The sequence below is a fragment of the Eschrichtius robustus genome, chromosome 6 (assembly GCF_028021215.1).
Source record: "Eschrichtius robustus isolate mEscRob2 chromosome 6, mEscRob2.pri, whole genome shotgun sequence".
NCBI classification, from domain to species: domain Eukaryota; kingdom Metazoa; phylum Chordata; class Mammalia; order Artiodactyla; family Eschrichtiidae; genus Eschrichtius; species Eschrichtius robustus.
In genome coordinates this window covers 12,394,024-12,410,901 of record NC_090829.1, presented here as the reverse complement: position 1 = coordinate 12,410,901, position 16,878 = coordinate 12,394,024, and the positions used below count along the sequence as shown (strand labels likewise).

The following is a 16,878-nucleotide window of genomic DNA, read 5'->3' as shown; positions in this document are numbered from 1 at the left end:
TAATAATAATAATAATAATAATGGGAAAGAAAGAATAAAAGTCTATCGAAATGGCCAGGCAGGAGGCTCTACATAATTTATGTTCTGGGGAAATATGAGTTTCTCAGTGAGTTAAGGAGGATTTGGAGCTGGGAAAAATTACCTTCTGTTTCTCACCTGTCCAAGCAAACAAACAACTGCACAAGGTGAAGGAAAGCTTCCCGCACAAGCCCATTGGCGATCCAGTCAGTCCAGACAGAGACTGGGGTGTGTTGAAATGGAATCGTCGAGGAAGGTCAAATTTTCAAAGTTACGACATACAAACGGCATCAATTTCTAGGGTTAATGTTGGGATCTCCCGAAACATTAACCTTTGGTTAAATAGATGAGCATTAATCAGTCCTAAGCTGAGAAAGAAGGCTTGGTTTATAGAAGGTGGACTGGACAGAGACCTACAATTTAAAACTCATGAGTGTTGGCCCATGTATGTACACGTATACACGTTATAACATTTAGCTTCAAATTACATCTCCATTAGACTTTTCCAAAGACTCCTTTTATTCTTCCATCTTTTAATGGTAACAGTTCTTGAACATACCAGTCTCGGAATTATCAGGGATTCTCAGGAATGGTCAAATAAATGGACAAGATATATCTTAATACCAGAGAGTGCAAGGGGTCAAGTTCCCTGATGACCCACCACCTATGGCCTGTTCTGCCCTCCAAAGCGGACCTCGGATGCAGACAGAAATCCAAGTAAAAGTCATCCAACGTTGTGTTCATGAATTTAGTTATTTAAGCCCAGAGTCTTACCATGCTTCCTGAGGCTAAACTCTTCGAGCACTTCTTTATCATGTTGTTTGGGAGCCGTTTTTATCACCCCTTTCTCACTTTTATGGGATGTGTTTCTCGTAAAATTTTGAACAGTATCATCTCTGCTGCCTCTTGCTATTCTTGACAGATATTTTTTATGTGGAAAGAATTTTGCCTTCTGTAATACATCTTCTTTGAGGGTAGCTTTACGTGGTCCAGGAAGAAAGCTATACAATGAAAGAAGAGAAACCCCATAGAAGATAAATACCATTTCAACTGCAACAGAGTCTATGTTAACCCATCTTCCTAAATAATTATGCACCCATTCCTTGTTGCATCCTTCCTTCAGGGTAAGTTTATTGAGATGATTCAATTGGGGATTTACACTGAACAGGTATATTAGAAGCTGACAAATAAGATATCTTGTCAAAGTATGCAAAAGTATAATTTTAACAGCAAAGTTTCTTCTTCATGGAGTATATTCCACTCAGAAATTCATATGGTTGGCTCCTGTTTATTCAGATGTTGGTTCAAATGGTAGCTCCTTAGAGACCACCAGATGTATAGTTTTCCCTGTCCCAGTCACGCAGCACAACACGCTCTTATTTTTTTCCTAACACTTATCACTATCTGATTTTTATTTACTTGTAAACTTTGTGATTTATTCCCCACTCTTCCACCATCCCAGACAGAAAGTGTCATGAGACCATGTCTTGTCACCATAGTAACCCCAGGAACCTAGTGGAGTGCTTAGCACATGGTAGTTATAAGTATTTGTCTAGTGAAAGCATGAATGAATGCCCCTTCTTCCCTCCCTTCCTCCCATCCATCCATCCATCCATCCATCCATCCATCCAAATGTTCATGCTTTATGGAAGGCACTGTGTTAGGTACAGTGGGGGACGCAGAAATAGCGCCCAGTTTGGCAGGCACACAAGGCGTTTGGTTGGGAGTCAAGAGTAACCCAACAATAAAGGGGAGCTGGGGTCAGACTCTGGGAGGCCTTGAATGCCAGACTGACGACAGGGAATCAGAAGCCAAGTGCTGACCAGAAGTCCTAGCCTGTCCAATCAAACTTTCTGTGCTGACGGAAATGTCCTATGATCTGCACTGGCCAGTATGGCAGTCACTGGTCACATGTGGCTATCGAGCACTTGAAATGTGGTTAGTGTGACCAAGAAGCTGAAGTTTTAGTTTCATTTAGCTGAAAGCTAGTGGCTACTGTAGTGGACAGCACGGAAAAGGAGCCATTTCAGACCTCATCTCACAGGGAGGCAGTGGAAAGAGCCTTGGGTCCTGGAACATTCTTACATTCTGGGTCCTCCAGTTACTAGCTGAGCAGCTCTGAGCGGATCACTTAACTAGAGGGAACCTTGTTTCTTCGGGTGTAAAATGAGGACGAAAACCACCCATGTTGTTGTGAGCGACAATCGAAGTCCCATGGTGTCTGCTGGTTACAGATGAGGAGACTGAGTGTGAGGCTGCAGGAGAGGCAGAGCTGAGGCTATAATCAACTCTTCTGATAGAGTCCCGTGTGACTTCCACTCAACTAGGTTTTTATCCAGGACACTATGGAGACCTATCAAGATATTTGGAATAAGAAAGTGAAATGATAAATGTCATGCTGTCAGAAGCACCTGGATATGGGTGCAGAACCACAGGAGGGCAGGTGGCCTGGGGCAGAAGTTAAGAAGCTATGTGGAGCCTGGCACATGTGCTCTTCATAAAATTTTTAGAATAAGTGAGAGCCTGGTGGCATAAGAGAAACTAACTGAATTGTGGTCACGGGAAGAGTCATGAGAACTCCAAAATGTTGAGACCAGGAGGACAGTGGCAACATTCACCATATCCACCATGATCCATTCCTTTGCATTTGGATTTTTCTGCTTTATCCAGCTATAAATCTGATCTGTCTCACAAAAACATCACTATTTGGAAAATGAGTAAGTAGAGGATGTAAAAAGAATTTAAAGTTATTTTGCTTTCCCCTTTCTCTGTCTTTGTCTCTCTCTCGCAAACACTCACTGCATAGTCTTCTTTCATCTATAATGAGAGCTGAGGGTAAGGGAGACATCAAACCAACCGAGAAGCCTACCATTCACGTCACACAGACCCTGAGGCCTCCACACCTTATATACTGTATGTCTGGGCTTGTGTCAGTGCTACCAGGGATGTACTACATTGATCAACAAACTCCTCCCCATCACCAAGAACAGCGGCCACGGCTAAATTCCAGTGCAAATACAGTTTCCTTACACCTTCCCCCATTTTGCTCTTCTCTATATTTTCTTGTTAATTTCCAGACTAAATCTTATGAACTCAAATCCTCCAAAGTTGTAACTGTCTGTATGCACAAACTACAGCCCCACAGATCGTGAGGGGACATTCTTTCAGGTCTGGAACATACTGTTTCCATGGCTTGAGTTTATCTTGTCTATACTGGTGTCTCCCCTCCACCCTCATTCTCTTTCCCTTTGCATTGGATCCTTTTTATAGTAAATTTAGTTATCTTTGCTGTCTTCCTCCCTCTTTGTTAAGAAAAAGTTGTTAAATTGGTAATTGCTTCTATAGCATTGCGTTGCTATTTTTTCCCCTCAAATATTTTTGTTCTTTTTTTCTTTTTTTAACATTCAGTTCTTTGGGGAATTATTTATTTATTTATTTTTGGCTGTGTTGGGTCTTCGCTTCTGTGCGAGGGCTTCCTCCAGCTGCGGCAAGTGGGGGCCACTCCTCATCGCGGTGCGCGGACCTCTCACCATCTCGGCCTCTCTTGTTGCGGAGCACAGGCTCCAGACGCGCAGGCTCAGCAATTGTGGCTCACGGGCCTAGTTGCTCCGCGGCATGTGGGATCTTCCCAGACCAGGGCACGAACCCGTGTCCCCTGCATTGGCAGGCAGATTCTCAACCACTGTGCCACCAGGGAAGCCCAAATATTTTTATTCTTAAAAGGGTTGAACATGATAAACACCACATCTCTGAATTCCACCTTTTCCACTGTGTCATACGTGGAGTTGGTATTGGAGAAGCATTTGATAAGAATCATTTGATTACTCTGGGAATCATACAGACTTTCTGCTTTTCTTTCTCCCATTCTATATTGTTCAGATACTTGTTTGCTGATGGGTAACTTCGACAATACGTAATCAAGATAAAGAAACAGGAGTGAAATACCGTCCATTCATTTTACAACGTGTGCCCAGCACCAGTAAAGCTTCTAGAAAGAAAGATGTGGCAACTCGGTAAAATGTGGTGGGTGGATCTAATTGTAGATTTCAATCCTCTGTGATCACAGATTCCTTCAACCATGCAGATAACCAGGAGTCAGCCCAGCTGCATTTATTTGTTGACTGGATACACTGGAGTGGAAAATGCAGACAAGATTACTTTTATTTCGAGAATTCTTTTTAACTTAATACACATTTTTGTGTGTCTAGAAAACACACTTTGGAAAGCAGAATTACAACAGATGTATATTCATATGGCACTGGCGACTGTGTCCATTTTTACAATTCAATTGTTCCGGTTCTGGCCTGTCATCGCTTTCAAGTCTGGCATGAGTGCTTGCCTGCCTGGATGAATAGGCAGGTGGCTTTCAGTCTTTCACTGTCTCTGAGTGGATCTAAGTGCTTACACAGAGGCCGCCCTGCAATCTCTCCTTCGTGGGCATCTGTCTCTTGCTTGTGGTTTGGTTCAGTGTCTTTTACCAGAGAAGAACAAGCTTTTACCTGTATTTCTCAGAATCTGACAGCAGAATGATCTAATTCTCACGTGGCAAGTCATCCTGTGTCCAGGCCTCTTGCCTCCAGGTGTTCTCATCTCCCTCAATCCTGTGCACCCCTTCTGTTGAAGAGCTCAGGCAGGCAGTTTCAGAAGCAGCCGTGTGCTTGTTACCTTTTATTATAGTCTTTGGTTACTTAGAGAAGGCCCGGGGAGTCCCAGCCTAACACAGGGTCAGGGCGTCACTGATGGCAGTGTGGATTTCATGTCTCAATTCCTTATGCCCCAGCATTTCCTGACATTTCACCATTCCAGGTATGTGGGAGAATCTGAGCCTCCAGTGTATCTTAGGGCAATGTGCAGAAGCGGGAAGAAACACAGGGTGGGAATGGTTCCCAAAAACGTCTTTAATTTGTATAGGCTGGCTCCCGCACCTGCCCTTGCAATTATCTATAATATGTGGAGCCTGATCCACGTGCAAATACGAAGCCCCTTTCCACACTGCCAGACACCTGCAGCAGGGGGAGCCCTGCTCCTCCTGGACTGACCGCACAGGCCTGTTTAGACCTGACTTCAGAAGCATTTGCTGCTGGACAGTTCCCCTGCTTCCCAGCAGGTGAGAGGTGAGAGGCTTCTTGGAGCTTCTGGAGCTGGGGCTTCCGGGCCGGGGGTGGGGTGGGGGGGAGGGCCTTGGGCCCCATCGCCACACAGGAATGCACACACTGCACAGTAGGAGAAGCCACACTGTCAGAGGCACCTGTCTAAGTGTGATTCTCAGGGGTTGGGGCACTCTGATTTCAGTCAGATGTGGGGCACGTATGCGTGTGTTAGCATGATTTACGCTGAAACAAACAACCACCAAAAATCCCCACTCTCTTAACTGCTTGATTTCAATGATTTTTAATTAAAAAATAAGTAATATTCATACATGCAAAGGCTATGATATATATGTATATTATTATTTTAAAATAACTTTTGCCTTTGTTGCTGATAAATTTTTTTTTAATTAAGATATTTTAAAAAGTAAATTCTACTCTTATTCCATTCTTTGGGTATATTCTATTTTTTTCTATAACATCGCTTTAAAATATATATATTTTTTAAATTAAAAAGCAGCTTTTACATCTTTTAAAAAAATTGAAGTATAGTTAATTTACAATGTTGTGTTAATTTCTGTTTTTTTTAACTGTATTTTTTATTGAAGTATTTTAAAAATTTTAGTATATATATATATATATTTTTTTTATAAAGTTAACATTCACCTTTTTTTAAAAATTTAATTTAATTTAATTTTATTTATGGCTGTGTTGGGTCTTCGTTTCTGTGCGAGGGCTTTCTGTAGTTGTGGCAAGCGGGGGCCACTCTTCATCACGGTGCACGGGCCTCTCACTGTCGCGGCCTCTTCTGTCGGAGAGCACAGGCTCAGCAACTGTGGCTCACGGGCTCAGCTGCTCTGCGGCACGTGGGATCCTCCCAGACCAGGGCTCGAACCCGTGTCCCCTGCATTGGCAGACAGATTCTCAACCACTGCGCCACCAGGGAAGCCCTAGTATATATTTTTTTCTATTACACCTTAAGAGCAATGTTTAGCTCATTAGCTTTTAGAGTTTAAAAAAATTTCCCTAACGGACTATGGAAAACACTATGGAGGTTCCTCAAAAAATTAAAAATAGAACTGCCATATGATCCAGCAATTCCACTTCTGGGTGTTTGCCTGAAGAAAGTAAAAACACTAATTTGAAAAGATACATGCACCCCTATGTTCCTTGCAGAAAAATTAATAATAACCAAGATATGGAAGCAAACTATGTATCCATCGACAGATGAATGGATAAAGAAGACGTGGTGTATATAGACACAATGGAATACTACTCAGCCACAAAAAAGAATGAAATAATGCCATTTATAATATGGATGGACCTAGAGGGTATTATGCTAAGTGAAATATGTCAGACAAACACCATATGATTTCACTTATATGTGGAATCAAAAAAAACAAACAAAACCCGCAGAAACAGATTCCTTGATACCGAGAACAAACTGGTGGTTGCTAGAGAGGAAGGGGAGGGAGGATGGGCGAAACAGGTGAAGGGGATTAAGAGGCACACACTTCCAGTTATAAAATAAATAAGTCACGGGGATGAAATATACAGAATAGGGAATATAGTCAGTAACAGTGTAACAATTTTAAATGGGGACAGATGGTAACTAGACTTATGGTGATCATCTAATAATGTATATAAATGTTGACTCACTATGTTGTACACTTGAAACTAATATAACATTGTATGCCAATTAAAAAAATTTCCCTAACATAAGAAATAAAACTATAAACTTTCCTAAAATATGAATTCTGAAGCATCCCACAAGTTTTGGCATGTAATATTTTGATTATTATACAGTTCTAAGTAGTTTTAAGTTTTCACCATGATTTTTGTCTTATTAGTTATTTAGAAATGTGATTTTGATTAAAAAACATATGGGCTTAAAAATATTGTTTATTAATTTCTAACTTAATTGCACTGTGATCAATTTGGACTGTATGAAACCAGTTCTTAGAGATTTGTTGACACTTGCTTTATAAGTTAAAAACTGCACAATGAACACCTGTACACCCTCCACGCTGATGCAACAGTTGTTAATGTTCCGTGTGTTCAGAATGTCTCATTCTTCTGTGCAGGATTCTATACGAGTCTATTAAATCAAGCTTGTTACTTTTTTTATTTTTTTTTTTTTATTTTATTTTTTTTAAGCTTGTTACTTTTGATTAAATCTTTATATCTTTAATTTTTGTCTGCTTGACCTAACAGTATTCAAACTGATGTAGCGAAATCTCCAACTCTGATGATATTTTAATGCCAATTTCTCCCTTTTCAATTTCCATATTGTATATTTCAAAATTATTTTACAACCCTCTTATAAATTTAGAATTGTTGTATCATGTACTGACCCTCTTTATCTCTACAAAATGGTTTTGTTTAAGAGCATATTTTATAGGACTCACTTCACTTAGAAACTAATACAACATTGTAAATCAACTATACTTCAATAAAATAAAATGTTTTTAAGTATATTTTATCTGATATTAATATAGCTTTTCCAGTTTTCTTTTTAAAATATTTGCCTGTTATACTTTTTCCCATGATTTTACTTTCAACTTTTCCATGTCCTCCTTTTGTAGCTGTGTCTCTTGAAAACAGTTATACCTGGATTTTATTTTGTTTTCTTAAATCCGTCACTCTCTAACTGGAACTGGCATGCTTAGTCGTACATTTTTGTTATAATTACTGATATATAGAAGTGGATTGGATTCTGCTGTCTTACTTTGTGCCTACTACTTGTCCTTTTTTTCCTTTCTTGCTTTTTTATTTAAAAAATATTATGTTGTTGTTTGTTTTTATTCCATTTTCCCTCACTACATTTTGTGTAGTTAGCTACTTTTTATTTTTTTTCATGTGTGCCCCCCAAAATTTTAATGTATTTTTTTTAAACATCTTTATTAGAGTATAATTGCTTTACAATGGTGTGTTAGTTTCTGCTTTATAACAAAGTGAATCAGTTATACATATGCATATATCCCCATATCTCTTCCCTCTTGCGTCTCCCTCCCACCTTCCCTAACCCACCCCTCTGGGTGATCACAAAGCACCGAGCTGATCTCCCTGTGCTATGCGGCTGCTTCCCACTAGCTATCTATTTCACATTTGGTAGTATATATATGTCCATGACACTCTGTCACTTCGTCCCATCTTACCCTTCCCTCTCCCCGTGTCCTCAAGTCCATTCTCTATGTCTGCGTCTTTAATCCTGTCCTGCCCCTAGGTTCTTCAGAACCGTTTTTTTTTTTTTTTTTTTTAGATTCCATATATATGTATTAGTGTACGGTATTTGTTTTTCTCTTTCTGACTTACTTCACTCTGTATGACAGACTCTAGGTCCATCCACCTCACTACAAATAACTTAATTTCGTTTCTTTTTATGGCTGAGTAATATTCCATTGTATATATGTGCCACATGTTCCTTATCCATTCATCTGTCGATAGACACTTAGGTTGCTTCCATGTCCTGCCTATTGTAACTAGTGCTGCAATGAACATTATGGTACATGACTCTTTTTGAATTATGGTTTTCTCAGGGTATATGCCCATTAGTGGGATTGCTAGGTCGTATGGTAGTTCTATTTTTAGTTTTTTGAGGAACCTCCATACTGTTCTCCATAGTGGCTGTATCAATTTACATTCCCACCAACAGTGCAAGAGGGTTCCCTTTTCTCCACACCCTCTCCAGCATTTATTGTTTGTAGATTTTTTGATGATGGCCATTCTGTTTGGTGTGAGATGACACCTCATTGTAGTTTTGATTTGCATTTCTCTAAAGATTAGTGATGTTGAGCATCCTTTCATGTGTTTGCTGGCAATCTGTATATCTTCTTTGGAGAAATGTCTATTTAGGTCTTCTGTCCATTTTTGGATTGGGTTTTTTGTTTTTCTGATATTGAGCTGCATGAGCTTCTTGTAAATTTTGGAGATTAGTCCTTTGTCAGTTGCTTCATTTGCAAATGTTTTCTCCCATTCTGAAGGTTGTCTTTTCACCTTGTTTATGTTTTTCTTTGCTGTGCAAAAGCTTTTAAGTTTCATTAGGTCCCATCTGTTTATTTTTGTTTTTATTTCAGTTTCTCTAGGAGGTGGGTCAAAAAGGATCTTGCTGTGATTTATGTCATAGCGTGTTCTACCTATGTTTTTCTCTAAGAGTTTTAGAGTGTCTGGCCTTACATTTAGGTCTTTAATCCATTTTGAGTTTATTTTTGTTATGGTGTTAGGGAGTGTTCGAATTTCATTCTTTTACATGTAGCTGTCCAGTTTTCCCAGAACCACTTATTGAAGAGGCTGTCTTTTCTCCATTGTATAGTCTTGCCTCCTTTATCAAAGATAAGGTGACCATATGTGTGTGGGTTTACCTCTGTGCTTTTTATCCTGTCCCATTGATCTATATTTATGTTTTTGTGCCAATACCATGCTATCTTGATTACTTCAGCTCTGTAGTATAGTCTGAAGTCTGGGAGCCTGATTCTTCCAGCTCCGGTTTTCTTTCTCAAGATTGCTTTTTCTATTTGGGGTCTTTTGTGTTTCCATACAAATTGTGAAATTTTTTGTTCTAGTTCTGTGGAAAATGCCAGTGGTAGTTTGATAGGGATTGCATTGAATCTGTAGGTTGCTCGGGGTAGTATAGTCATTTTCACAATGTTGATTCTTCCAATCCAAGAACATGGTATATCTCTCCATCTGTTGTATCATCTTTAATTTCTTTCATCAGTGTCTTATATTTTGCTGCATACAGGTCTTTTGTCTCCCTAGGTAGGTTTATTCCTAGGTATTTTATTCTTTTTATTGCAATAGTAAATGGGAGTGTTTCCTTAATTTCGCTTTCAGATTTTTCATCATTACTGTATAGGAATGCAAGAGATTTCTGTGTGTTAATTTTGTATCCTGCTGTTTTACCAAATTCATTGATTAGCTCTAGTAGTTTTCTGGTGGCATCTTTAGGATTCTCTATGTATAGTATCATGTCATCTGCAAACAGTGACAGACTTTACTTCTTCTTTTCCAATTTTGATTCCTTTTGTTTCTTTTTCTTCTCTGATTACTGTGGCTAAAACTTCCAAAACTATGTTGAATAATAGTGGTAAGAGTGGGCAACCTTCTCTTGTTCCTGATCTTGGAGGAATTGGTTTCAGTTTTTCACCATTGAGAAAGATGTTGGCTGTGGGTTTGTCATATATGGCCTTTATTATGTTGAGGTAGGTTCCCTCTATACCTGCTTTCTGGAGAGTTTTTATCATAGATGGGTGTTGAATTTTGTCAAAAGCTTTTTCTGCATCTACTGAGATGATCATATGGTTTTGCACCTTCAATTTGTTAATATGGTGTATCACATTGATTGATTTGCATATACTGAAGAATTCTTTCATTCCTGGGATAAACCCCACTGGATCATGGTGTATGACCCTTTTAATACGCTGTTGGATTCTGTTTGCTAGTATTTTGTTGAGGATTTTTGCATCTATGTTCATCAGTGATATCGGCCTGTAGTTTTCTTTCTTTGTGGCTTCTTGGTCTGGTCTTGGTATCAGGGTGATGGTGGCATCCTAGAATGAGTTTGGGAGAATTCCCCCCTCTGCTATATTTTGGAAGAATTTGATAAGGATAGGTGTTAGCTCTTCTCTAAATGTTTGATAGAATTCGCCTGCGAAGCCATCTGGTCCTGGGTTTTGTTTGTTGGAAGATTTTTAATCACAGTTTTAATTTCTGTGCTTGTGATTGGTCTGTTGATATTTTCTATTTCTTCCTGGTTCAGTCCCGGAAGGTTGTGCTTTTCTAAGAATGTGTCCATTTCTTCAAAATTGTCCATTTTATTGGCAAAGAGTTGCTTGTAGTAATCTCTCATGATCCTTTGTATTTCTGCAGTGTCAGTTGTTACTTCTCCCTTTTCATATCTAATTCTATTGGTTTGAGTCTTCTTTTTTTTCTTTTTTTGATGAGTCTGGCTAATGGTTTATCAATTTTGTTTATCTTCTTAAAGAACCAGCTTTTAGTTTTATTGATCTTTGCTATAGGTTTCTTCATTTCTTTTTATTTATTTCTGATCTGATGTTTATGATTTCTTTCCTTCTGCTAACTTTGGGGTTTGTTTTTGTCCTTCTTTCTCTAATTGCTTTAGGTGTAAGGTTATGTTCTTTATTTGAGATTTTTCTTGTTTCTTGCTATAAACTTCCCTCTTAGAACTGCTTTTGCTGCATCCCATAGGTTTTGGGTTGCCGTGTTTTCATTGTCATTTGTTTCTAGGTATTTTTTGATTTCCTCTTTGATTTCTTCAGTGATCTCTTGGTTATTTAGTAGTGTACTGTTTAGCCTCCATGTGTTTGTATTTTTTACAGATTTTTTCCTGTAACTGATATCTAGTCTCATAGCATTGTGGTCAGAAAAGATACTTGAAAGGATTTCAATTTTCTTAAATTTACCAAGGTTTGATTTGTGACCCAAGATATGATCTATCCTGGGGAATGTTCCATGAGCACTTGAGAGGAAAGTGTATTCTGTTGTTTTTGGTGGAATGTCTTATAAATGTCAATTAAGTCCATCTTGTTTAATGTATCATTTAAAGCTTGTGTTTCCTTATTTATTTTCATTTTGGATGATCTGTCCATTGGTGAAAGTGGGGTGTTAAAGTCCCCTAGTATGATTGTGTTACTGTCGATTTCCCCTTTTATGGCTGTTCGCATTTGCCTTATGTGTTGAGGTGCTCTTATGTTGGGTGCATAAATATTTACAATTGTTATATCTTCTTCTTGGATTGATCCCTTGATCATTATGTAGTGTCCTTCTTTGTCTCTTGTAATAGTCATTATTTTAAAGTCTATTTTTTCTCATATGAGAATTGCCACCCCAGCTTTCTTTTGATTTCCATTTTCATGAATATCTTTTCCATCCCCTCACTTTCAGTCTGCATGTGTCCCTAGGTCTGAAGTGTGTCTCTTGCAGACAGCATGTATACAGGTCTTGTTTTTGTATCCATTCAGCCAGTCTATGTCTTTTGGTTAAATCATTTAATCCATTTACATTTAAGGTAGTTATTGATATGCATGTTCTTAATGTATTTTTAAAAGAGTCTTCAATAGCCTAACCACCAGCCCAAACAACACAAATTCCCAGAACACTTTAATTCCATTCACTTCCCCATGACATATTATTGCCCCTTTTTTCAGTGCTGTTTTTTTTTCGCTTTAAAGCTCAAGGCTTCGTTTTTTAATAACAAAAGATAATGTTATTGTTCAATGTCTTTTCTCATGTTTAAATAATTAATATTTATTAATACTTATATTTATAGTCTTAGTATAACTTGTTTTTTCTGTTAAAGCCACCAATGGCCAAATGTTTTATTTTCATAGCTTTGTTAACAAGTACAGCTTTTTGGTAACCCCACAAATTTGATGTTACTATTATTTAAAAGTACAACACTTATTTAGATTTACCTAAATATTGACAATTTTTTAATCATCTACTATTCTTGCATCACAGCCTTCCTTCTGTGGTCTTTATTTTCCTTAATGCACATACTTTTTTTTTTTTTTTTTTTTTTATCCTGGACCCCCTGCATTAGGAGCACAGAGTCTTTTTAAAAATTAATTAATTAATTAATTAATTAGGCTGCCTTGGGTCTTAGTTGCAGCATGAGGGACCTTTGTTGTGGTGCATGGGCTTCTCTCTAGTTGTGGTGCACAGGCTCCAGAGCGTGTGGGCTCAGTAGTTGTGGTGTGTGGGCTTAGTTGTCCTGGGGCATGGGATCTTAGTTCCCCTACCAGGGACCTAACCCATGTCCTCTGCATTGGAAGGCAATTCTTAACCACTGGACCACCAGGGAAGTCCCTGAAGTACATACTTTAGAAGTTCCTTTAGCAAAGGTCTTTTTGTGATGAACTATTGTTTTTGTCTTTCTAAATTGCCTTTGTTTCACCATTTTTATTTTTTTTAAATTTATTTATTTATTTTTGGCTGCATTGGGTCTTTGTTGCTGCACACAGGCTTTCTTTAGTTGTGGTGAGCTGGGGCTACTCTTCGTTGTGGTGTGCAGGCTTCTCATTGCGGTGGCTTCTCTTATTGTGGAGCATGGGCTCTAGGTGCGAGGGCTTCAGTAGTTGTGGTGCATGGGCTCAGTAGCGGCATGTGGGCTTAGTTGCTCCATGGCATGTGGGATCTTCCTGGACCAGGGCTCGAACCTGTGTCCCCTGCATTGGTAGGCAGATTCTTAACCACTGCACCACCAGGGAAACCCCCATTATTTTTGAAAGACAGTTCTGCTAAGTTGGCAAAATTTTATTCCCACTATTTAAAATGTTCTCAATAGTTTTGTGGCTTCTACTACTGCTACTGATTATTCAGCTGCCAGCCTAATTATAGTTTCTCTACAGATGTCCTACTCTTTATTTCTGGCTGCTTTTAAGTTTTCTTCATCCTGGTGTTCTGCATTCCCCTACACCATTCCAACTGCTGTTTCTTTCTATTTATCCTGACTGTTATACCTTGTCTTTTCTTCATCTTTTAATTCATGTCTCTCATAAGTTCTTGAAAATGATCTTACCTTTATGTCTTTGAATACTGTCTCTCATTTGTTATTTCTATTTCATCTTTCTAGAATTCCACTTAGCTATAGGTTAGATCTTTCCAATCTGTTCTGTCTCTAAACTTCTTATATTTATTTATCTTCTTTGCATTCTGAGTAATTTCTTCAGCTTTATTTTTCCAGTTCATTATGTTTCTCTTCAGATGTGTCTGTTGATCTGTTTAATCCATCCACTGAGTTTTACAAGTTATCTTTTTACTTTGAAAATTGTCAAATTCACAGAATATTATAAAGATCAGAGAACCATGAATAAATACTGGTATATCTTTCATCTAGATCAGTGGTCCCCAACTTTTCACCAGGGACTGGTTTCGTGGAAGACAATTTTTCCATGGACGGGGGGTGTGGGGCAATGGTTCAGGTGGTAACGTGAGCGATGGGGAGCAGCAGATGAAGCTTTGCAGGCTCTCCCGCGGCTCACCTCCTGCTGTGCAGCCCTGTTCCTAACAGGTACTGGTCCTTGGCCCAGGGGTGAGGGACCCCTGATCTAGATGGTTCTCCACCTGTTACCATCTCACTACTCTGTATGAGTGTACACATATATACATATATATATCTATATACACACATATATATGCATACACACACACTTTACTTCCTTTTAGGAAACCATCTGAAAGTAGGTTGCAGCCACCATGCATGTTACTCTTTTTTTTTTTTTTGTGGGTTTATTCAGGCACATTCCACTCTAATTTTTTTTGTTGTTGTTTTGTTTTTTTTGTTTTGTTTTGTTTGTTTGTTTTTTTATACTGCAGGTTCTTATTAGTCATCAATTTTATACACATCAGTGTATACATGTCAATTCCAGTCACCCAATTCAGCACAATACCATCCCCACCCCACCGCAGTTTTCCCCCCTTGGTGTCCATATGTCCATTCTCTACTTCTGTGTCTCAACTTCTGCCCTGCAAACCGGCTCATCTGTACCACTTTTCTAGGTTCCACACACATGCGTTAATATACGATATTTGTTTTTCTCTTTCTGACTTACTTCACTCTGTATGACAGTCTCTAGATCCATCCACGTCTCAACAAATGACTCAATTTCGTTCCTTTTTAAGGCTGAGTAATATTCCATTGTATATCTGTACCACAACTTCTTTATCCATTCGTCTGTTGATGGGCATTTAGGTTGCTTCCATGACCTGACTATTGTAAATAGTGCTGCAATGAACATTCGGGTGCATGTGTCCTTTTGAATTACGGTTTTCTCTGGGTATATGCCCAGTAGTGGGATTGCTGGGTCATATGGTAATTCTATTTTTAGTTTTTTAAGGAACCTCCATACTGTTCTCCATAGTGGCTGTATCAATTTACATTCCCACCAACAGTGCAAGAGGGTTCCCTTTTCTCCACACCCTCTCCAGTATTTGTTGTTTGTAGATTTTCTGATGATGCCCATTCTAACTGGTGTGAGGTGATACCTCATTGTAGTTTTGATTTGCATTTCTCTAATAATTAGTGATGTTGAGCATCTTTTCATGTGCTTCGTGGCCGTCTGTATGTCTTCTTTGGAGAACTGTCTATTTAGGTCTTCTGCCCATTTTTGGATTGGGGTGTTTGTTTCTTTAATATTGAGCTGAATGAGCTGTTTATATATTTTGGAGATTAATCCTTTGTCCGTTGATTCGTTTGCAAATATTTTCTCCCATTCTGAGGGTTGTCTTTTCGTCTTGTTTATGGTTTCCTTTGCTGTGCAAAAGCTTTGAAGTTTCATTAGGTCCCATTTGTTTATTTTTGTTTTTATTTCCATTACTCTAGGAGGTGGATCAAAAAAGATCTTGCTGTGATTTATGTCAAAGAGTGTTCTTCTTATGTTTTCCTCTAAGAGTTTTATAGTGTCCAGTCTTACACTTAGGTCTCGAATCCATTTTGAGTTTATTTTTGTGTATGGTGTTAGAGAGTATTCTAATTTCATTCTTTTACATGTAGCTGTCCAGTTTTCCCAACACCAATTATTGAAGAGACTGTCTTTTCTCCATTGTATATCTTTGCCTCCTTTGTCATAGATTAGTTGACCATAGGTGCGTGGGTTAATCTCTGGGCTTTCTATCTTGTTCCATTGATCTATGTTTCTGTTTTGGTGCCAGTACCATATTGTCTTGATTACTGTAGCTTTGTAGTATAGTCTGAAGTCAGGGAATCTGATTCCTCCAGCTCCGTTTTTTTCCCTCAAGACTGCTTTGGCTATTCGGGGTCTTTTGTGTCTCCATACAAATTTTAAGATGATTTGTTCTAGCTCCGTAAAAAATGCCATTGGTAATTGGATAGGGATTGCATTGAATCTGTAGATTGCTTTGGGTAGTAGAGTCATTTTCACAATGTTGATTCTTCCAATCCAAGAACATGGTATATCTCTCCATCTGTTGGTATCATCTTTAATTTCTTTCATCAGTGTCTTATAGTTTTCTGCATACAGGTCTTTTGTCTCCCTAGGTAGGTTTATTCCTAGGTATTTTATTCTTTTTGTTGCAATGGTAAATGGGAGTGTTTCCATAATTTCTCTTTCAGGTTTTTCATCATTAGTGTATAGGAATGCAAGAGATTTCTGTGCATTAATTTTGTATCCTGCAACTTTACCATATTCATTAATTAGCTCTAGCAGTTTTCTGGTGGCAGTTTTAGGATTCTCTATGTATAATATCATGTCATCCGCAAACAGTGACAGTTTTCCTTCTTCTTTTCCAATTTGTATTCCTTTTATTTCTTTTTCTTCTCTGATTGCCGTGGCTAGGACTTCCAGAACTATGTTGAATAATAGTGGTGAGAGTGGATATCCTTGTCTCGTTCCTGATCTTAGAGGAAATGCTTTCAGTTTTTCACCGTTGAGAATGATGTTTGCTGTGGGTTTGTCATATATGGCCTTTATTATGTTGAGGTAGGTTCCCTCTATGCCCACTTTCTGGAGAGTTTTTATCATAAATGGGTGTTGAATTTTGTCAGAAGCTTTTTCTGCATCTATTGAGATGATCATATGGTTTTTATTCTTCACTTTGTTAATATGGTGTATCACATTGATTGATTTGCGTATATTGAAGAATCCTTGCATCCCTGGGATAAATCTCACTTGATCGTGGTGTATGATCCTTTTAATGTGTTGTTGGATTCTGTTTGCTAGTATTTTGTTGAGGATTTTTGCATCTATATTCATCAGTGATATTGGGCTGTAATTTTCTTTTTTTGTAGTGTCTT

At 38.4% G+C, this 16,878-nt stretch overlaps 1 protein-coding gene across 1 annotated transcript in view; it reads right to left on the bottom strand.

The window, feature by feature from the left end:
- Window positions 1–547: 547 nt before the first annotated feature.
- The window catches only part of COL6A6 (collagen type VI alpha 6 chain), a 115,071-nt gene continuing 98,740 nt past the window's right edge, over window positions 548–16,878 (bottom strand). The window contains exon 36 of the mRNA XM_068545896.1: window positions 548–1,019. Coding sequence (XP_068401997.1) covers window positions 767–1,019 — 253 coding nt within the window. The 3' untranslated portion in view covers window positions 548–766. The remainder of the gene's footprint in view (window positions 1,020–16,878) is intronic.